The sequence below is a fragment of the Ictidomys tridecemlineatus genome, chromosome 3 (assembly GCF_052094955.1).
Source record: "Ictidomys tridecemlineatus isolate mIctTri1 chromosome 3, mIctTri1.hap1, whole genome shotgun sequence".
NCBI classification, from domain to species: Eukaryota; Metazoa; Chordata; class Mammalia; order Rodentia; family Sciuridae; genus Ictidomys; species Ictidomys tridecemlineatus.
This window is the reverse complement of record NC_135479.1, coordinates 146872896-146897248: the sequence shown is the minus strand read 5'-3', so window position 1 is coordinate 146897248 and position 24353 is coordinate 146872896. Positions and strand designations below refer to the sequence as shown.

Sequence of the window (24353 nt, the reverse complement as noted above, 5' to 3'; positions counted from 1 at the left end):
TCTTCCTGGCATGATTATTAAGAGGTCCCACTACAGGGACTTCCCTCTGAAGCATGCTAGGCATGGGAGGATGCCATGAGGATTTAAGAGGGTAACTGATTGGCTGAGGGCTCCACAAGATGGCTGCAGACCTGTGGCTCAGCTTTCTTTTCATAATTTGGTTTTAAGATGTTTGTGCTATTTTAAGGAAACTTCTGTTATCATCCTGCTTTAAATTTGGTCTGTATTTCCAACAGTTTTTATGTGGATGGTTTAAGAGAATGTTTGCTCCCCCGTCTTTCTCCTCTGTTGCCCCTCTCCCCTTCTCATTCACAGGTTCAGGTTCAGGGTTAGGGAATTCTGAGTTTGTTTTCTGCTCTAGTGACCTATCTTCTAGTCTCTCTAGCCAGGTCTCAGACTTTGTAACATCTGTTTCTTAAAACATATATTTTGTCACCCACCTCTCAATTATACTTTTCCTTTTTACTGCCTTTTTCTGAAGTATGAGGAGATAGGGACTCACTGCTTAGTTTGCTTATCCTGTCTTCCTGAACTCTTATATCTAATATCTTTATTGACACTGTGACAAACACTGACTTCCCAAAACCTAAGACATAAATTTACAATTTTTCAATTTTTAATTCCACATAAACACAAAAAACTAGGTCATACACTCTAGTTGCCTATTTTATTGCTCAGAATTGCATTTGAGAACTCCAGCATGGTGATAAACAGAAGAAATTAACTATGTTTTAAAATTAAGTTTCAAAAATATTAACTTCCAATAATTTGTATATGAAGTGTTTTACTTATAATGTTGAGATTAATTTTTTACATTGAAAATTCAAAGTACTTTATAAATAATCTTCTATTTGATATTCATAAAAGCCATGTAAACTAGATAAATATAGTAATATACAACTATCATTACAAAGTTGTTGAATCTGCAACACAAAGAAAAGACGATTTTAAACTAAATTAAAACAAGCTTATATTGTGTACACAAGGGAGATGATCGGGGAATGCCTCACTCAAAAGCTGAGACAGAGGACAGCATCTGGTCTAAGAGCAGGAAGGTTTTTATAGCATAAAAAGTTACAAAAGCGGTGGCTTGGGAACTTACAGCCTACAGGGTTCTAGCAAGCTCAATACAAGGACAGATAGCAGGTTAATGGTCTACATGGCTTCACATTTCAAGGTAAAGAGTAAATTTAGAGAGAGTAAATTTAGTAAATCTAAATTTATAAGAAGCTGCTGAGGTTTTGGGGAGGATTGTTAACTTGTCAGGGAGAGCCAGGCGTGGGTGAGTTCAGAACACAGGCAGGAATTCTAAACAGACTTAAACATCAAAGTATGGTCAGGCCAAATAGAAATCTTAATATTTCACAGTAAAACAGAAATGAACTTTTCATGACTTTGTGACGAGATGGCTCCCAATCTTAAAATGGAATTAGGCTGTGTTCATCAAAGTAAAGAAATTAAGGCCTAGAAAAATGGACTAATTTTCCCAAAGTCATATAACCTGTAAATAATACACATGGAAATTAATCCAGATCTTCTAATTTTTACTGCAATAACATTTTCAAATTCCAAGGCCTGTCTTATTGAAAGATGTAGAATTCTGTTTGAATTAGGAAAACATTTAGTGCGCATAAACATGTTTGGGGTTTTTCTTTTTTTCTTTTGTTTACCAAGGAAGAGAGCAGTGTGATACGCCAAAAAGAACTAGATTGAGAGCAGATTTAGTTTGTATGTACTACAATCAATCTAAAAATACAACCTGGAACTTATATAAAACAATATTTCTACAACCAGTGAGATTCAGTTTAGGGAGAAAAAAAAAACAGACTTGAATTTGTTTAGCCAGAGGACATGTTATAAATGGAGAAAAATGAGTGTTACCATATTTTACCAAATAATCATTGTAGATTTCATTCCAAATATTTTTTTGCAAAAAAGTAAAGTGCTATTATTATGTTTAACTTTAAAAAATTAATTGTGCAGGTAATAATTAAAATTATTTTATTAATAAACTTCCTATGCACCAAAATTAGGAAGCATATTTATTAAGTGTAAGTTAAAATTGAATAGTCCAAATCAATATACATTATATCTTTGTGACAGTTCAGAAAACATTTTTTCCAGTCTGAAAATGAAATTAATATATTAGTCATTATTTATTGGCATTATAGCCAAAATATTACACTTGAAAACATTTATTATGGTGTTATAAAATATGGACTTAATCTTTTTTGGTTCAATTTTTAACTGTTTTTATGTAAACATGACAGTTAAATGTATTTTTCCATATTTTGTATACATAGAGTATAACTTATTCTAATTAGGATCCCATTCTTGTACTTGAAAAAAATGTGGAGTTATACTGCCTTTTATTCATATATGAACATAGGAAAGTCATATCTGATTCATTCTACTGTCTTTTCTATTTCCTACCCCCAACCTTCATTTCCTTTGGTCTAATCCACTGAACTTCTACTCTTCCCCTTGTCCATTTTTGTGGGTTAGCATCCACATATGAGATAGAACATTCAGCCTTTGGTTTTTGGGGATTGGCTTATTTCACTTAGCACAATAGTCTCCAGTTCTAATCATTTACCAGCAAATGCCATAATTTGATTCTTCTTTATGGCTGAATAATACTCTATTGTGCATATATACCACATTTTCTTTATCCATTCATCTGTTGAAAGGCACCTAAGTTTGTTCCATAGCTTAGCTACTGTGAATTTCACTGCTATAAACATTGATGTGGCAGCATCACTGTAGTAGTATGCTGATTTTAAGTCCTTTGGGTATATGCCAAGAAGAGGGATAACTGGATCAAATGGTGGCTCCATCCCAAGTTTTCTGAGGAATCTCTGTATTACTTCCTAGAAGGGTTGAACCAACTTCCAGTCTCACCAGCAATGTATGAGTGTACCTTTTCCCCATATTCTCACCAATATTTATTATTGTATGCTTGATAATTGCCATTCTGACTGAAAATAAAATGAAATAGAATCTCAGTATGGTTTTAATTTGTATTTCTCAAATTGCTAGAGATGTTGAACATTTCTTAATGCATTTTTTGACCATTCATATTTGTTCTTTGAGAAGTATCTGTTAAATTCCTTTGCCCATTTATTAATGGGCTAATTTGTGTATATTTTCTCTATGTAGCCTGAAGATTAATGCCTTATCTATGGTATAGGTGGCAAAGATTTTCTCCCATTCTGTAGGCTCTCTCTTCGTGTTCTTGATGATTTCCTTTGTTGTAAAGAAGCTTTTTAGTTTAATACCATGTTATTTATTGATTCTTGATTTTACATCTTGTTAAAGAAGTCAGATCCTAAGTCCACATAACAGAGAGTTCGGTTTACATTTTCTTCTAGAAGGCACAGGGTCTCTGGGCTAATGCCCAGGTTCCTTAATCCACTTTGAGTTGAGTTTAGGGCAAGATAAGAGATAGGGCTCAATTTAATTTCATTCTGCTACATATGGATTTCCAGTTTTCCAAGCACTACTTGTTGAAGAGGCTGTCTGTTCTCCAATGTATGTTTTTGGCACTTTTGTCTAGTATGAGAAAACTGTACTTATGTGGATTCTTTCCTGTGTCTTCCATTCTGTTCTATTGGTCTTCATGTCTATTTTGGTGCCAATACCATGGTGTTTTTGTTGCTATAGCTCTGTAGTATAATTTAAGTTCTGGTATTGTGATGCCTCCTGCTTTACTTTTCTCTGTTTTGGCCATTCTGGGCCTCTTATTTTGCAAAATGAATTGCATTACTCCTTTTTCTATTTGTGTCAAGAACATCATTGGAATTGTATTAGGAATTGCATTAAATCTGTATAGCACTTTTGGTAGGAATTGCATTAAATCTGTATAGCACTTTTGATAGTACAGCCATTTTGACAATATTAATTCTGCCTCTTCAAGAACATGGGCAGTCTTTCCATCTTCTAAGGTCTTTCTTAATTTCTTTCTTCAGTGTTCTTTAATTTTCATTGTAGAGGTATTTCACCTCTTTTGTTAGATTGATTCCCAAGGTTTTGTTTTGTTTTGTTTTGTTTTGTTTTGTTTTGAGGCTATTGTGAATAAGATAGTTTCCCTGATTTCTCTTTCAGTTGATTTGTCATTGGTGTACAAGAACAAAATTAATTTATGTGTATTAATTTTTATATCCTGCTACCTTGCTGAATTCATTTATGAGTTCTAGAAGCTTTCAGTTGGATTTTTGGGGGGTCTTCTAAATATAGAATACTGATGTCAGCAAAAAGGGGTAGTTTGAGGTCTTCTTTTCCTATTTATATTCCTTTAATTTATTTCTTTAGTCTAATTGCTCAGGCTAGGGTTTCAAGGACTATGTTGAATAGGATTGGTGAAAGAGGGCATCTCTGTCTTGTTATAGTTTTAGAGGGAATGCTTTCAGTTTTTCTCCATTTACAATGATGTTGGCATTGGATTTAACATATAGCTTTTACAATGTTGAGGTATATTCCTACCATCCCTAGTTTTTCTAGGGTTTTGAGCATGAATGCATGAATGGATGCTGAATTTTGTCAAATGCTTTTTCTGCATCTATTGAGATAATCATGTGATTCTTGTCTATTACTGTGATGTTGAACTATCTTTGCATCCCTGGAATGAATCCTACTTGATTATGGTACTCTATTTTTTAATGTTTTTGTATGTTATTTGCCAGTATTTTATTGAGAACTTTTGTATCTATGTTCATCAGGGAAATCTGTCTAAAGTTTTTTTTTCCTCAAAGTGTCTTTTTCTGGTTTTGGTATCAGAGTGATACTAGCTTCATAGAATGAGTTTGGAAGGGTTTCCTCCTTTTCTATTTTATGGGATAATTTGAGAAGTTTGTATGTTTGTTCTTCTTTGAGGGTCTGGTAGATCTCCACTGAGAATCCATCTGGTCTGGGCTTTTCTTTGTTGGTAGGCTTCTTTTTTTATTGGTTGCTCAAAACATTACAATGATCTTGATATATATATCGTACATTTGATTCAAATGGAGTATGAATTCTTATTTTTCCCACAAGTACAGATTGCAGGATCACATTGGTTATACAGCCACATTTATACATACTGCCATACTAGTGTCTGTTGTATTCTGGTAGGCTTCTTTTTTAAATATATTTTTTAGTTATAGGTCGACACAATGTCTTTTTATTTTATGTGATGCTGAGGATCGAACCCAGTGCTTCATGCATGCTAGGCAAGCGCTTTACCTCTGAACCGCAACCTCAGCTCTGTTGGTAGGCTTTTGATAGCATCTTCAATTCCTTTGCTTGAAATTGATCTAAATATTCCATGTCCTCCTGATTCAATTTGATCTAAGACATGGTATAGTTTAGAGAAGGATCTGTGCTGCTGAGAAGAAAGTATATTCATTGATGGATGAAATAGTCTACATATATCTGTTAAATCTAAATTATTAATGGTATTTTCTGTTTCATAGCTTTTTAATTTAGTTTTTGTTTGGAGGATCTATTCCATAAAACAGGCATATTACAGTCACCAAATGTTTTTTGTTGTGGCCATTTGATTTTCAAAATTGAGAAGGGTTTGTTTGTATGTAGTTGCTACACTGTTTGGGGCATAAATACATAATGATTGTTATGTGTTGTTGATATATATTTTCTTTAAACAATATGGAATGTCCTTCTGGTTCTTTTTCATTAATTTTGGCTTGAAATCTACTTTATATGATATGAAGATAGAAGCTCTGGCTTGTTTATAAGATCCATGTGAATGATATGTTTTTTTCCCATTCTTTTACCTTCAGTCTGTGGTTATCTTTGCCTATGAGGTGAGTCTCTTGGAGACAGCATATGTTGAGTCTTGGTTTTTAATTCAATCTGCTGGTCTATATCTTTTGATGGATATGTTTAGGCCATTTACAATCAATGTTATTATTGAGATATGGTTTTTATTCCATTTCATTTGAGTTATTTCTGTTTTTAATTTGAATTAGTTTATCCATTCATTGACTATTCTTGTAGTGTAGTTTCTCCTTTTGCTGGTTTTCATTTTTATTTTTCATTTCTTCAAGAAATATTTTATTGAGTATGTTTTGTAGTGCAGGCTTTCTATTTGTGAATTCTTTTAAGTTTTATTTATTATGGAAGGTTTTCATTTCTTTTTTGGTGACATGGTATTATTTTATTTATATATTTATCTACTTATTTATTTCTTACATACATGACAATAGTGGAATTCATTACATTCATATTTATCCATTCTCAGAACAATTTTTCATAACTCTGTATATAATGTATGTTCATGCCAAATTATGCCATTATACATGAACTCTCTTTGTTTGCATTACAATTCTTAATACATCTTTATAACACAAATGGAAGGGTTTTTTTTCATTGTCTATTCTGAAGCTTAATTTCACTGGGTATGGTCTTCTTGACTGGAGTCCATGTTCTTTCAGAGCTTGGAATATATAATTCCAAGACCTCCCAGCTTTAGAGGTCTGAGTTTAAAAATCAACTGAGATCTATATTGGTTTCCCTTTAAATGTGGCCTGCTGCTTTTCTCTGGCAGCCTTTGAAATTCTATAATCTGTATGTTAGGCATTTTTATAATAAGTTCTTGTGTGGGTCTGTTGTAGTTTTGTATATTTAGGGGTCCTGTATGCCTCCTGTACCTGATTTTCTGTTTTTTCTTGAGGCTTGGGAAATTTTTATTGATAAAAACTGTGCATTCCTTTGGTTTAACTCTGAGCTTTCATCTACCCAATAAGTCTTAAGTTTAGTCTTTTCATTTTATCCATCTTGGAATTTTATTCATAGTCTCTTAACATTTTTTATCCTCTTAACAACTCTATTTTCAAGATTATATACTTTGTCTTCATTGTTTCAAACTCTGTCTTCCATGTGGTCTTTTCTGTTGGTGATGCTTTCCAATGAATTTTTAATTTGTTTTTCTGATTCCTTCATTTAGAGGATTTTGGACTGATTCTTCTTCAGGATCTCTATCTCCTTATTAAAGTGATTTTTTTCATTCTGTATTTTCATTCTGATTTAATTTCTTTCTTCATCATTTACCTCATAGATCTCTTTAATTTTTAACTTTCTGAATTCCATCCCTGACATTTTCTAAACTGTAGTATCAGTTTTTTGTTGTTTAGGATTGTTTGTTACTTTACTTTTTCTTGTTGTTTGTGTGTTTACCCATATATCTGGATGGATATGGTGCTGGAAATTTTCTATCTTATGAGTTTATAATACTTTCTATGTTACTAGTACCTTACAGATTGGGAGGGAGCCCAATGTTAGCTTTAATCTATGCAAACAATATATAGCAATAGTCCAGGTCTTTAGTTCTTATTTTCATATTTAATGTTAATTGGTACAATATGTAGAAATAGTAGAATCAGAAATTTCAATCAGTAAAAACAGTAAATAATCATGAATTATGTTTGGTATAAAATTAAACAATAGGTACTATCTATGATTTCTGCCTTATTAATTATTGCTGTGACATTGATGGTAGGGGCAGATATTATATATGTCAGTATTATGAGGTATTAAGGATAGAGTTGAGTATGAGGAAAGAAGAAATAGGAGGGTAGAAAAGTATTTGCAGTTTCAAAATGTGCATAGGGCAGATACTTTGATAACATCTTGATAACATCTACAGGATTTGTACCTGTAGCCTTCATAGGGAGGAAATAAGTAACTCTCAGAGGTGTGGGCCAACTGGAAATAAAAATATGGAAAAGTGGGCTAGGGCTGTGGCTCAGTGGTAGAGTGCTTACCTGGCACACGTGAGGCACTGGTTTTGATCCTCAGCACCACATAAAAAATAAAATAAAGGTATTGTGTTCACCTACAACAACAAAAAACATTAAAAATATATTTTTTAAAAAATCTGGGAAATTATTATTGAGAAATAAACACAAAGGACAAGAAATATATTGAAAGCAGTGACTTGACAGGTGGGAAAGACTTGATGAATCTGATTCTAACAAAGGGAAAAGCCCATGAATTCTTTATTTATAGCAAAACACACCAAAGGAATTTATTGTAACATGGGGTTCTTCAAGGTAAACAAGAAGAGAGAAGCTGTGTGTGTGTGGGGGGGAATTGGCAGGGTTGGAGGCTTATCACTTGCACAGTAATTCCTCCTCCAGGCAGCTGGCATCTCAAAGCTGTTTAGGCACACTGGTATCTCTTTTACCCAAGGCTAGCAGGCATCTAAATTCAAAACTATCGAACTCATAAATTCCACACCAGGCATAGAATCTGCCCCATTAACAGTGACCACCTGCAAGTGAGCATGTCTTTCAGCACAGTTGTACCGAAAGAAATTCAGAAGGGCAGTCTACCTATCCAAGGCTATGGAATTCAAAGCAATAATTTATTTGCCGCTCCTCACAAGGATTTGTTGTCAATGTGAAAAGGGAAGAAAAAAAACTTCTAGCACATAAATGAGGAGAGAGGGGGGCTGGGGTTGTGTCTCAGTGGTAGAGCTCTCAACTCGAACATGCAAAGCCTTGGATTCCATCATCAGCACTACCTATAAATAAATACATACATACATACATACACACATACATACATAAAATAAAGTTATTGTGTACAACTACAAAGAAAATGTGGCATATATGCACAATGGAATAAAAAAAGAATGACTTTAAAGGAGGATAGAGGGAATGGAATTGAGTGTCAGCAATAGAAAAAAGAGAAGGAGACAAGGGACATAGAGTAGTGGTAAAGATAATAAAAAACAAAATCATAATATACTAATCAAAACCCCTATCCCTAGGTTTAATCCTCAGCATCATGGGGCTGGGTGGGGGCAGGGGGACCTAACCCTCAAAATACAGAGCATAGGAAAATAATACCTTCAATAAATAAATAAATAAATAAAAGTTTTAAAAAGGCTAGAAATAAGGAGAGAGAAACACATGTATAGAAATCCTTGAATCAATCAGTACACATTCAAATAAAACAAAAACACAATATAGAAAACCAAAACAAAAAGTAAAACAAAATAAGCAACAACAAAAAGGAAAAATAAGGGTGAAATGTTAAGAAATTAAGGAGTCATTTCCACTACGGTGGACAAAATAGTCGATGAACATATGTGTTCACTATCTGTGCCAAACTGATTTTCTTTTAGTTTCGTCTTGAGGTATGAACTAAGAGTGGGAGTATGGGCCATGAGTTGTGAGTCCTTTCTTTTTTATTGTGTTGCTCACCAAATTGGGGTTTAAGACTTCCCAATTTCCCTTCTTAGAAGATTAGTGTTGGCAGGCCAGGCTCTCGACTGTGTGACAAAACCACTGGCTGGGGCAAGTCATCCTGGCAGTGGATTGGCTCACAGTGCATAATAACACAAATGCACATCCACATGCCACTAGTAAATGTATTGCTGCTCTGTTTACCTTTTAATCATCATGACAAACAGAATTATACCATGCAATAATTATGAAGTAAAAAGTTATAAACCAATTTTTGAACTGAAAAAAACAGTGTTAAATAATTATGCTGTGGCAATTATGCAGTGAAGTATAGTAAAATACACCTTCAAGTGATTAAAGTACCTCCTTAGGAGAACTGTTTTAATTAAATCAGGAAATTCTGGTAATGTCTTTTAATAAGTGAGACAACATGCAAAAATTGAATAAGTGTATTTCCTTATGTCTATTAGAGTAGAAAAATGTTAAATATATGAAGTTAATTTTAGTTTTTCTCTAAGAAAATAATTTGGAGCATAATAATAACAATTTTATTTGAGAAAGGGTATCTATATATAGAAGACTTTGTAGCTGTTAAAATGTGGATTTTCTTGACCTCTGTGCTCCTTGCATACTAAAACGATTCTGTGTCATTCTGCTATACAAATAGAAGATCAAGTTAAACAGCAGATTGGGTAGTAAATACTTACCTGACAAGGTGTTCTTACAGGTCATCCTTATTTTTTGTAGTTAATATTCAAGGTTATTATACTAAGTCATTCTATCCAACCTAAAGGCAAACCTTTCCTGATTAACATACCATACCGCTTAACCTCCTCTACCCTAGACAATATTTTTCAGTAAACTTATACTCAATTTAAAGAACAAAAATATTCATGACTATTTTTATTTTTATTTTTTGTCTCTTAGAGTTGCCTTTGGAAACTGCAATGGGTTGGCTGTGGTGGATTTTATACAGAAGACAGTTCTGTTAAGCATGGGGACCATTGACCTTTATAGATCAAGTGACCTGTATCAGAGACAACCACGTTCTCCTCGAAAGAACAAGCAGATCATTGCAGGTAGGAAAGAAAACAAGCTGGGTTATGAACTTGATTTGTACACCATTTTTTTCAGATTGCTCATCTTTTGTGATGTTATTCAAATGCTTTATAAAATGAACCAACATGATTTATACTACCATGTAATACAATGTGTTGGGCAGAAATACAGTGAGAATCTTTGAAAGGGCAAGGGAGATATATAAAGTTTAATTTGCTTTTTAGGTTAGGAAGCATTTCAAGTTTCTTAGGTTAAGTTCCTAAGAAATAAGAGAAAATAAGAAGCTGCTAAATTTTGAAATGCTGTGAAAATCAAGTTCTTTAGTTGAAAAAGCTGGCCAAGCATGGTGGCACATGCCTGTGATCCCAGCAGCTCAGGCAAATTAGACAGGAGGATCACAAGTTCAAAGACAGCCTCAGCAATTTAGTGAGGCACTAAGCAACTCAGTGAGTCCCTCTTTATAAATTAAAAATATATCAGTACTCAGGCTGGGGTTGTGGCTTGGTGGTGGAGTGCTCACCTGGCACGCTTAGGGCACTGGGTTCTATCCTCAGCACCACATAAATGTAAAATAAAGATATTGTGTCCACTTAAAACTAGAAAATAAATGTTTTAAAAAATATATCAGTACCCCCCCAAAAAAAGAAGCTGCGGTCAACTTACTTGTAATATATTTTGCCCCTTTTAACATGATAATTTACAATAGTGGTAGAGTGCTGGATAGTGTGTTTGCCTAGCATGCACGAGGCCCTGGTATGATCCCCAACACAACAAACACACATATAAAAGGTAACTTAAGGTCATTCACTTCTTTTAATATTTTAAAAAAACTGTATTATAGCTGTGACCTTTTCCTGATGGATGATGACTGTGTTGTAAATATTTTAACAAGCACAGTAAATATTATTCATTAACATTTTTAAATGCTATGAAAGATAGCATCTTTCTTGACAAGACAAATTGGCCTATTCAACTATAAAAAAAGAATTCTGTGGTTAATTAGATTATATTGCCATAGTTTTATATCCTAAATTATCAAAATTTATTGGAATTTTGGTATATATCCAAATAGTTGGCTTTATAGACATTGCTGAAATTTTGTGTATTTTTTTGTCCATTGATGTCGTCTAGTTGGTAGAAATTAGGGAAATGGTTTGCAGATAAAAATGCTTCTATAGAATTATGTGTTTAGACAATTATTTTAAATTTTCTACTTTTCTTTATTTAAAATAACCAATAGGTTATCAAAGCTTTAATTTTTAAAAAAAAGTCCATGAAAAGAATATTAGGGGCTGCGGTTGTGGCTCAGCAGTAGAGCACTCACCTAGCACGTGTAGGGCCCTGGGTTTGATCCTCAGCACCACATAAAAATAAATAAATAAAGGCATTGTGTCCAACTACAACTAAAAAAATAGACATTTTTTAAAAAAGAATATTTTACAATAAAAATTTAAAATCTTACACTTTATTTTCCAAATAACAGGTATGTCAAAACCTTTGAGTGTGATAAAAGAATTTTCCTTTTAGACTAAAAAATTTGATTTTTAAAAAATTTCTGCTTTATTAGCCTTTTGATAAACTTCGCTGCTTTCTAAATTATTAGCTTAGACCATTTTCAGGGACACAAAATTATCTTTTAAACCTGAGGCATTTTCGTTAGGAATTCAACTGTTATCAATATTTTAGGACTGCTAGAAAGAAAAACAAAATAAAGAAATTGTGTGTATGTACCATAACCGACTCTCAATAGTGGGAAAGAGAAGGTTGATTTATGAAAGTTAAGAGCTTTTAGAGCAAGAAGGTTTGAAGGGCTAGTAGCTGCTGTTTGCAGTGCTGAAAGCACCATTTCAAGTCATAAAAGCTGTGGACCCTTTGATAGCATCTAAGATACTTGCTTTCTGGAAGTGCTGGGTGTACATTGTGGGTTGAAAAGTGAATATTATGACAAAGGAAAATTATAATTTAAACTTCTTGAGCATCAATAATTATGATTATAGCTTAGAAATTCTGATGACTTTAGAATATGGAAAACTGTGATGAAGCTGTAAACTTGGTTTTTATTTTAGTTTACAAAATTAATATACTGAGCTGGGCATGGTGGCACATGTCTGTAATCCCAGAAACTCTGGAGGCTGCAACAGGAGGCTGCAACAGGAGGCTAGCCTTTGCAACTTAGCAAGACCCTGTCTCAAAAAAACAAAAAGGGATGGCGATATAGCTCATAGGTAGATTATCCCTGGGTTTGATCCCTAGTACTGAAAAACAAAATGAATACTCTGAGTACTCATATTATAAAAATAAAAATTAAAAACTAAAATCTCTAAGCTTTCTTTTTAATTGCAGAAGCATTAAAGACAATCATTTTGATATTAATGAAGTAATTTATACATATTATTACAAGCCAAGTATGTATACTATGCAAAAACATTTAAGAAAAATATGCCATCAATTTTTTGTAAGACATTTGATAAAATAAAATTGCTACAGCATCCTCATCATTCATCTATCACCTCTTACTTTCTAATTGATTTTTAAAATATCTCCTTTCTGATTTGATTACCTAATTTTGCTGCAATTTCTTCATCTTGGCTGTTCTAGATTCTGGTATGATATCACTTCCTTTCACTTTAGACTATTCTTCTTTCTTTCCCCTGCCTGCTGCTGATGCTGGTGTTCTGGCATGTTCCAAAGACAACTTTTGCATGCGTGGCCTGTCTAACTTTTATCCTGATTTAACGAAACGGATCCGTACTTCTTATCAGAGTAAGTTCTAAAAAGGTTAGACAAATAGCATTTTTGAGTCACAGTGCTTGAATAAAATCCGTACATTGGTGCTCAGTAATGTGTTTTTTAAAAACACATTCAGCATGCATGTAAATTTTTGTTTTGCTATTGAAGTGCAACTTGATAATTTTAATAAAAATTATTATGTAAATATTTCAAATCATTATTGTCATGTACCCATTTATTCTTATCCTTTGTTTAAGTGCTTATTTCAAACCATACAGTCTATGTCCTATTAGTCCAAAAGTCATTATTTTCTGTTTTGAGGATGGAGAGTAATGGTGTCCTGATATAATAAATCTAATATGCCATATCAATAATAATTTAATGTTTTCTTATTTTGGAAGCCTTGTGCTTTGGCCATTTTACTACATTATTCTAACAGTGCCACAATATTTGCTTGTAGTTTTTAGAGATAACTAGGCATTCCTAACTTCTAATGCTTTTTATTAAGATAGAATACCAAAATGTACATTCCTGTAGTGATTTTAGGTATCAACCTGTGAAATAGAGAAATTAAAGTCCCACAAATAAAAGAGTGTATGTTAACATTTCCTATAGTAGCAAATTAAGATTTGAAGATGGCTAGAGTAAGCACTAAAAACTAGTGCAGAAAGCATAAGGACCGAGGGTATCTGTCACTGGAAATGCAAATGATACTAATGATGTTACAGGTAAATATTTATTGACATGAAAAAAATGTTTACCTTATGTTAATCAATATGTTATATAACCTGAATTTTTTCAGACCTCAACATGTTTATAAAAACTAATACATTCACATTAGTTGTAAAACCTAAAACTTTACTGATTTGTACCTTAGATTAAGGAAGTTATTCCTTTGAAATCCTTTGAATTTTTCTAAAAGTGCCCAGATGGTGATTTATATTCCCATCTGGGCACTTTTAGACTCTAGTACCACACCATTTTTTTGTTATTTCTCACTTTCTCTGTTCCTGGACCTGTGTAAAAAACAAGGAGCAAGTATTGACCTGCTCCTAAAACAGAAACTTATTAAATACTATGATATTTCTTCACATATGAAAATTTTATGAAATTTTAGTTTCCATAATAAAGTTTTATGGGAGCCTACTCATACTCATTCATTTACATGTTTTCAGTGGCTGCTTTCACACTACAATGGCAGAAAAGAGTAATTTCAACAAAAACCATATGGCCTACAGGCCTAAAATATTTACTATTTACACAGAAACTTTCTTGATCTCTGTTCTATACCATTCTTTGACATCAGTCCCTTAAAACCACACAGAGGGTTTCTATCTAAAACCTTTCCTGTATATATTCCCCACAACTTCTGAATCCCAGGTTAGCCTTCTGAAGATAGAATCCCCCTATTTTGTATGTATATACACAGATATAGAAAATTTTCTAGAATATTATCTCGGATCTTATAAATTTCTTCTTTTAGTTTACTCTATTTTCTCATATAAATATGTGGTGCTTTTATGGTAAGAAGAAATTGGGGTTGATAATAAGGAGCAAAAGTAGACTCTAGTTCACGAGAATTCCATAGTATCAGCAGTGATATAAAGATTAAAAAAGTTTTTTGAGAAATATTTAATAAGTTTATATTCCCTTCAGAATAAAACAATCAACATTCTTAAACCTTCATTAAAGGTCCTTTAAAATATAATTATTACCTACATCTTTAAGTGGATTTTCTACCACTCTCCTGTAGCAATTCCCCACTGAAATAGGCAGAATTAATATTGTCAAAATGGCCATATTACCAAAAGTGTTATATAGGTTTAATGCAATTCCTATTAAAATCCCAGTGCCATTCTTCATAGATACAGAAAAAGTAGTCAAGAAATTCATTTGGAAAAATAAAGAGACCCAAAATAACCAAAGCAGTTCTCAGCAAGAAAAGTAAAGCAGGGGACATCACAATACCAGGCCTTAAATTATATTATAGAGCCACAGTAACAAAAACAGCATGGTATTGGTACCAAAACAGATATGTAGACGAATGGTACAGAATAGAAGACACATAAAAAACCACATAAATATAGTTATCTCATATTAGACAAAGATTCCAAAAACATACATTGGAGAAAAGAGAGCACCTTCAGCTATTGATGCTGGGAAAACTGGAAATCCATATGTAGCAAAATGAAATTAAACTCCTATCTCTCACCCTGCACAAAACTCAAAGTGGATCAAGGACTAGACCAGAGACCTTATGCCTAATAGAAGAAAACGTAGGCCCAAATCTCTACTATGTTGGCTAATTAGGAAATGATTTCCTTAGCAAGGCCTTTAAAGCACAAGAAGGAAAATCAATAATCAATAAATGGTAAGGAATCAAACTAAAAAGCTTCACAGAAAAGGAAACAATAACATGAAGAGAGAGCCTCCAGAATGGGAGAGAATCTTTATCACATTCACCTCAAATACAGCATTAATCTCCAGGGTATATAAAGATCTCAGAAAACTTAAAGCCAGAAAAATGAATAATCCAATCAATAAATAGGTTAAGGGACTATACAGTCACTTCACATAAAAAGAAAGATAATCAATCAACAAATATATGTAAAATTTTTCAACATCTCTAACAATTAGAGAAATGCAAATAAAAACTAGATTTCATCTTACTTCAGTCAGAATGGCAATTATCAAGAATGCAAGCAACAAAAAGTGTTATGAGGATGTGTAGGGGAAAAGGTATACTCATACATTGCTGGTGGGATTGCAAATTGGTGCAACCACTATGGAAAGCAGTATGGAGATTCCTCAGAAAACTTGGAATAGAATCACCGTTTGACTGAGTTATCCCACTCAGAGCTTAAAATGAGCATACTATAGTGAGGCAGCCACATCAATGTTTATAGTTAATTCACAATAGCTAAACTATGGAACCAACCTGGGTGCCCATCAACACATGAATGGATAAAGAATTGTGGTATATATACACAATGGAATATTACTCAGCCTTAAAGAAGAATGAAATTATGGCATTTGCCAGTAAATGGATAGAACAGGAGAATATCATGCTAAGTGAATAAGCCAATCCCAAAGAACCAAAGGCTGAATGTTTTCCCTGATATGTGGATACTAATTCACAACAAGGCAGAGAAGCTCAGAAAATATAGAGATATTTTGGATTAGACAAAGGGGAGTGAAAGGAGGGGAGGGGTATGGGTGTAGGAAGGATAGTAACATGAATTGGACGTTATTACCCTATGTGAACATATGATTATGTGACCAGTATAACTCTATATCATGTACAACCAGAAGAATAAGAAGTTATACTCCATTTATGTATGATGTATCAGAGTACATTCTACTGTCATGTGTAACTAGTTAGTACAAGAAATAAATTTTAAAAAATACTTCACTCAAGTCAAGTCTATCTTACTACTCTTATGATTTATTCATATCATCTCTCTGGAAATGCCCTGCTCAATTTTCACTTTCGATAATGAACCTTTCCTGCTACCATCAAAGCCCTGTTGTGCCAGTTCCTTTGCTTAAATTCCTACAGTGATTGCAGTGTACAGGTTTCTACACAGTAGTGTCTGCACCATTTCAATTCATGATTGTATGGCTTTACCTTTCCAAATGGATGACAAGAATCTGAATGTATCAGTTAAATTTTTTATTTAAATGATAAAGAATTTTATTTTTTGTATTATTTATGAACGAATCATGAGCTCAATGAGTAAATGATGATGATAGTAGGATACAGCATGGCAGCAGGCTCTTTTCTCTCACAGGAATAGCCGGGCAATTTTTTAAATTTTATAAATAAAAGAACAATTTCTTTCACTACTAGATTCACAAGAATTTTGCAAAAGCAATCATTATTTCTTGTAACTGGAGACCTAACATGTCAAAGTAGAAGTAAAATCGAGTCCAAGAAACAAAGAGATCCTCTATATTTTACCAGTAGTCTCCATGGACTCTCAGATAAGCCCTATGACTTGAAATCAGATAGTGCAGTCTTCTTTTGATGATTAACAATATATATTGTGACAAAGGTCTGATTTTTAATGACTCAATGGTAATCTCCTGGAATTTGCTTTTAAAAATAAATTTTATGGAGCTGGGGTTGTGGCTCAGTGGTAGTGTGCTTCCCTAGCATGCCTGAAACACTGGGTTGGATTCTCAGCATCATATACAAATAAATAAAATCAAGGTCCATCAAAAACTAAAAATATTTTTAAAATAAAAAAAATTTATAAAAATATGGTTTGAAATTTAAATGTTGGCTAATATAATATGATTACATTTGTATATTCTCAACACTATTATAGTAGGGACAGTGAAGCCTTTTCAGGAATTGTTTCCTGAATTTCAGAAAAGTGTAGCTGCATTTTCCCTATTTGGAGAGACAGAACCCACTTCAAATGAGAGTTCATTCTATTCTGAGATCATGTTAGGCAATTTGATCCAGTGTTATATTATTTAATGGTCATCATAACCCTTTGAGGCAGATGGATATCAATGGTAGATTTGTCTACCAATGAGAAAACTGAAGTTGAAAGAGATGAAACTAGTTCCTTAAAGTCATTCAGAATAAATGAGAAACAAACTACACCTAATATTAATGTGAATCCATATGATTTCCACTGTATGATCATATGTCTATGAGTGCCTCTTAATGTTTTAGGCACATTGAAAACCAAATCCATTATTCTATAATCAGTAACCACTTTTTCCCCCCATTTTAACTACTGTGAATGAAACAACATATTCAAAAATGAAACAATTTGAAATTGTTTTGACATATTTAAAATGAGATTGAATACAATGACCTTTAAAGTTTCCTTATTTTTCTTTAAAAACTATATTTTTATTCCACTTCACTCTATTATATTGATTTTGCTCTTGTGATGTCACATTTCTATTTTGAACCTGTTACTTCATTTCTGGAGAAACATCTTTTGATGATCACCCATCAATTAGGTCAGGCTCCAAGAGGCTAGGCTGCCTTCCCTAAGTCATTAAATTATCATCTGCAAATCTTTAACATCCCAAAATAATAGTTATATAGCTGAGAAGAAGGTTCTAGATTTTATAGATTATACATATTGTGAAATGCCTTGGAAAGAGTGACAGATATATGGACAGAAGATTTAGATCAAATTCTACTTTTTCTATTTATTATATTTGGAATCTTAAAGGAAGATATTGAATCATAACGTTTTTCTTCCCAAATATAAATAAAGTAAAAATCATAATCCCTCTCTCTCCTGGAGAGTTGAACTTTTCTGGATTAATATTTATAAAAAGCACTTCTATAGATAATAGATATTCTTTATTGTTACAATGTATGATGAAACAAAGCCAGAGTCAATGTATGATGAAACAAAGCCAGAGTGGAGTTAAATAACCTTTCCAGTGTCTAACCAAGTATGGAAGCTTAAAGCTAAAACTCAGTTCGTTGCCTCAATGGATGGTGCCCTATTTATTTAACAGAAATTTCGATAAATAAGAATTGACTGAGTCAGTTGAGTCAAAGGAAGTTTGAAAACTAGGATTAATGTAGAACATTGTCAGAAAAATTTGCTTGTGCATCAGTTTTCAGTTATGCAACAGAGGATCTTTTGGAGAGCCTCAGGCTTATTCATTGATATTTTCCCTCTTTCACTTCATGGTTTTCAATTTGTGGAAATATAGCAGGTCCTAAAAACACAAACTAAAAAAATAAAGGGAAAAAATAATGAGAACTATTAAATAAATAATATAAATAATACAAAATAAATAGAGAAGGTCAAGAATGGAAGAAAAGAAAAATAATAAGAAAAGGAGTGCCTTAAAGGGAAAAATTTCAAAGATTATTTATTGAAGAGTTACTGTGTCAAACATTTTTCTGGGCATTAAGTACAGAATGATGAGTAAACAATTACATATTTTCCTTCTATTCATTACAGACAATGTACAGATAAATAAATACATAGATATACTATTATAATTGTAAAATGGTAGTAATGCTATGATAGAGAAGAATGAATGTTGTCAAGGGAAACCCCTTCTAAGGAGGAAACACTGAAGTAAAGCTTTATAAGATAAGAAAAAACTAGTCAAAGCTTTGTACTGTTTGAAAAGAAACTAGTACTTCATTCATGCTTACAATGACTTTACATTTTCAAAAAAGTTTGGAAAAAGATCAAGATAGCATAATTATTTTAAACATTAAAGATTGGTGTTGATAATCAGAAAAACAAAGAAATCAGAATAAAAGGGGATATAATATGGATTCCATTCATAGAAAATTCAAGGAAATGAAGACTAATACATTGTGATAGAAAGCAGATAAATGGTTGCCTAGGGATGTGAAGGGACACTTATAGGGAGGGCAGAAAGAAGGGGTTACAAAATAGCACACAAAATTCTTAGATATGATGGATGTGTTTTTTATCTTGATTATACAGATCGTTTTCTAGGTATATAAATATGATCAGTTATCAAATTATATATTTTATAGATATATCAATTAAATCTCAATGAAGCTTTCTTTAAAAGCACTAGCTTTATGAAGAACAAGGATCATTACATTCCAGGCATATAGAACAGCTTATAAGTAGGTTCTAAGGTGGTAAAGGATTTAACTATCATCTAAAAATAGAAAAAAGGCCAGAGAGATTAGGAGTATGGTGTGTGAAAGGGAAAATAAGATGATGTAGAGATGAGCAGTGACCAGATAATGCAAACTCCTGCAGCAGTTATAAGAAATTCTCTCTTGCTTTAAGCAAGAGAATTATATGCTTCATTTGTGTTCTAAAAATAGTATGCACACTGCTGAGTGAAGAAAATATGGGTCCATAAAAGATCATACAAGTTAGAAACTCGGTATTGCACTACAGACAAGAAATGAGCATATTCTTGACTAGGGTAAGAGAATTGTTATTAAAGAGAAAGGGTAATTTCAAGGATAACAGCATTACAGAGCTACTATTACAAATCAGTGTAAGAAATAAGAAAGTGGAATTAATGATTATTCCCAGATTTTGACTTTAGCTACTGGTCATGTCATGATATTATTTACAAAGACAATGAAGCTTGAGATGGGGGGAGCTTTACTAGGAATTACAGAGTCAATATTAGACATGTTAAATTTTAGTATCTCTGTAACATGTTCATGTGGAGATGTCAAGTGTATAGTTTAACAACTATGAATATCAGATAAGAGTTCTAGGCTATAATTTGAGTCTCATCATATACATGGTATTTAATGGGAATAAATAAAATAACCTAGATGAGGAGGAAAGGGGTTGGAGATTGTGGATAGAAACGTCAGAAATTTCAACATTTAAATTCAAGAAGAAGAGGACTTCTCAAGGAGAAGAGATAATTTGAGGAGAGACTATTTCTAGAAGTGGTTAGCTACCTGAAAAGTTACACTTAAGTAGAATAAGCTCAGAAATGTGACTGATGGGTGAACCTGTGGTGGTTACTAGTAACCCTTCAAAAAGACAGTTTTAGTTTTAGAAAAGTAGTGAGATGGAAGCCAGAATAATATTAGATTGAAGAGGGACAGGTGAGGAAATAGCACAAGTAAATATCTCTTTCAAAGCACTTGGTTATAAAGGGATACAGAAAAATGGGCCAGTACCTACATTGAAATAAGGTATTAAAAGGAGGAGGTGGAGCCGGGCATGGTGGCTCATGCCTATAATCACAGTGACTCAGGAGGCTAAGATGGAGAACTGCAGGTTCAAAGCCAACCTCAGCAACAACAAGATGCTAAGCAACTCTGAGACCCTGTCTCTTAAGAAAAATACAAAATAAGACTGTGGTTGAATGCCCCTGGGTTTAAAAAAAAAGAAGAGGCATGTTGATGTTTTTTATTTTAAATTTTAGCAGGAAGAGAATATTTTTAATTTACATGAATATGGAATGATCAAAAAAGAGAAAGGGAGAGAGATTGAATTGTGCTAAGGAAGAGAGGAGATTATAAAAGGAGCAAAATCTTAAGTTGAGAGGGGTTGGGAATCATCAGCACATGTAATAGGAGACATTAAATAGGACATTTTTAGGAGATTTAAATAGGAGATTTTTCTCAATTACTAAAGAAAGATAAAGAAGAGAGTTACAGAAAGAAAATGGATAAATTGAAAAGTGTATGATTTGTTTTAAATATGAAACAAATGATTATTACATCTGATTTTCAGTTCTATATTTAAGTAGGCTTCATATATATATTAGTGTCCATCTACTATATATAGTAGATGGACACTATACCTTTATTTTATTTTTATGTGGTTTTGAGGATTGAACCCTGTGCCTCACATGTGCTAGGAAAGCACTCCACCAACTGAGCTACAGCCCCAGCCCCACCTCCTTTTTTTTAGATTTGGTTTTACAATGTAAATTTTCTTATACCAAAACTTTATATTGAAAAGCAACTACACTGAATTATAATTAGTAGAAAAAATATAAGGTTCAATCTTCAAATTTACAAAAGGAAACTAAGAAATACAAATAAGGGAAATAATTGCTCAGTAGTATGTGTTAGCTTTCTATAGTTTAGTTAGCAGTAATATCATTGAGAGTAAACCAAATAAAATAGGCCAATAAAACCTAAAGCAGTAATGTTCCACAAAAGATGACACTATCTCCTAGAGGACATTTGGCAATGCATACAGACACTTGGTTGTCACAACTGAGGAGGAGGGATATTTTACTGGAATCTACATCTACCATGTATTGCTGCAACAAAATATTATCTGGCTACATTTTCAATCAAATTTAAAACATTCAGAGAAAATTGTTTAACTGTGAATATTATTTGGTAAGAAAATCCTTAAAAGGGTAGACTGTTCATGTAGATGCATGTATTGACATATTGGATATAAGTCTCCTTAAAAATACTGATTTTATTTAGAATTAACAATTCAATATTTAAATTCCCAATTATCAATTGAGGCATATGTATACATTCTTAAATTTTTAAAATAAAAGTTGATATAATTCACTGTAGCTAAGGGAATTATGTCTTCCATTGTTATTTACCATACAATTTCTGTATCTGTTCTAACCAGAATTCATTATATATTTTCCAGTGAATCATTATACAAAACCTTTCAAGTTTAATAACTAATATACTTTTCTTTACTCAGATGTCAATTATAACTTTGTTCACATAATCTCAGGAAAACTTAATCACGTAATGCTTAGTATATTATTAAGAAGACACAATTAGGGCTGGGGTTGTAGCTCAGTGGTAGAGTGTTCACCTCACATGAAGGCACTGGGTTCGATCCTCAGCACCACATAAAAATAAGAGTATTATGTCCATCTACAACTAAAAAAATATTTTTAAAAAATTATTATTAAAAAAGACACAATTATTTAGCATGTGTACTGAACACTTTAATAAACTACTAGTGTCAGTAATGGATTAACTGTTTTCCATTCCTCTGATTCCTCATGTCTTCAAACCTACTTTCCCAGTTGTTTTAGTCAGTTTTTTCATCATTCTGACTAAAAGACCTGACAAGAAAAATGTAAAGGAGAAAAAGTTTATTTGGGCTCACATTTTCAGAGATTCAGTCCACTGTTGACCAATTCTGGGACCAAGGTGAGGCAGAACATCATGGTGGAAGGGTATGGCAGAGAAAAGCACCTCAGGATATGGTTAACAGGAAGCAAAGCAGTGACTCCACTCACCGGGGACAAGCATAAACCCAAAGTCTTGTCCCCAGTGGCCTACTCCTCTAGCTGCACCCATCTTTATACAGTTAATCCATATCAGTTGATTAACCCATTGATTAGGTAGACCTAATAATCCAGTCATTTCACCTCTGAAAATTTCTGCATTGTCTCACACATGATCCTTTAGGATACCTCATTCCACCCATGGCCCTCAAAAGCTCCTGTCCATCTCATGGTACAAAATACATATAGTTCATTTTTAAGAGTCCCTATGTGTCTTAATAGTTCCATTATTACCCAAAATTTCAAGATCAAAGTTTTCTGAAATTCAAGGTAAACTCACAAGTGTTTTCACTGTAAATATCAAAAACACATCACATATATCTATGTATGATGGCACAGAGTAAACATTTCCACCCACAAGAAAGATATAGGGGCTTAGAATGGAAGGATGGGGCCAAAAAAGGCTGATATTCAACTGGGAAAACAAATCCAGTAGCTCCACATCTAGTAAATGGGGCACATGTCATGGCATCATGATGTCCTCTCACAAGGGCTTATATACCTCTGCCATATGACCTTAATAGTTGCAGCCCCATGTGGCTTCTCTTTTGGTTTGTTTCTTCTCAATTCCTGCAGCTTTCTTACACAGACATCTCACATCACTGGTTCTCTTAATTTCAGGGGTCTCCATTGCAGATTTGGCTTTCTTCTCACATCTTTATGCATCATACCCTCAAAGGCAGACTGCAGGGACTCTGACACCGCTACACTTCCTGGTCTCCCAGGCCTTCCTTTGAAATCTGGGGAGAAGTCTTCATGACCTCTCAACTCCAATATCCTGCATTTCTATATATGAAGTAAAACTTTATGGTTGATACCAAGGTGTGCTGCCATCTTGAGAAGTAACCAAGCTCCTAGGGATTATGGCTGCAGCAGCCTCTGAGTACCTTGGGGGTTGAGCATGTGAAACAAGTTCCTAGGTCCTCTTATGCAAGCAGGTTGCCCCTATGGTCTATTTTCAAAGGAATTTGTACTTTTATAACTGTAAGCCTGAGATGGATGTGGTCTTGCCAATTATGAGATGCCCTCAAGCCACCTGTCCTATTCTTTCTGGGTAAAGTAATTAGCATTTCTTTAGTGGCTATAATCTTTTTAACAGCTTCCTTAGGCACAGTTTTACTTGCACTTTTCTGACCAAATTGCAAGTTTTCAAAAATATTTCTGCTTCTTATTATCATAGTAAGCTTGGCTAAAAGCTGCTCATAATATCCATGCCACAATCTGAATACTGTGCTCCCTTGAAATTTCTTCCACCAGATTAATTAGCCCATGACCTTTACATTCAGCTTCAAAGAAAGTCTCAGGATATGGGGAAAATGTAGATAACGTATTTGCTAGCATGTAACACAAATGCCTCTAAAACAATTTCCAGTAGAGTCATCCTCCTCTGAAACCTCATGGGCCCTGTCTTTTCTGTCCACAGTTCTATCACCATTTTGGTCTTCTGAGCTCCCACCAGATCACCTATTAAACTCCACTTACAATGCCTTTCCACTTTGCAAATCTAAACTTTTCAAAATCCCTTCTCCACCCCACTAGAAAGCACCAAAGGATTCTGAATCATATGGACTGGTTAGTTACAGACATGGTCCCACTCTCAGTACCAGTTTCTGTTTTAATCATCTTTTTTATCTCTCTGAA

The 24353-nt window shown here is 33.4% G+C and overlaps 1 protein-coding gene across 14 annotated transcripts in view; it reads left to right on the top strand.

Moving 5' to 3' along the window:
* The window catches only part of Stxbp5l (syntaxin binding protein 5L), a 326815-nt gene that overhangs the window by 221446 nt on the left and 81016 nt on the right, over positions 1 to 24353 (top strand). For 10 of the 14 annotated variants that reach the window (XR_013436856.1, XR_013436855.1, XM_078044143.1 and 7 more), the window contains 2 exons: positions 10113 to 10264; positions 12876 to 13007. Coding sequence is in view for 12 of the 14 variants with exons in the window: in XM_078044143.1 (XP_077900269.1) it covers positions 10113 to 10264; positions 12876 to 13007 (284 nt within the window). In the remaining 2 variants the exon portion in view is untranslated. The remainder of the gene's footprint in view (positions 1 to 10112; positions 10265 to 12875; positions 13008 to 24353) is intronic. The other 4 variants (XM_005327640.4, XM_078044146.1, XM_078044147.1 and 1 more) reach the window with 2 other exon arrangements.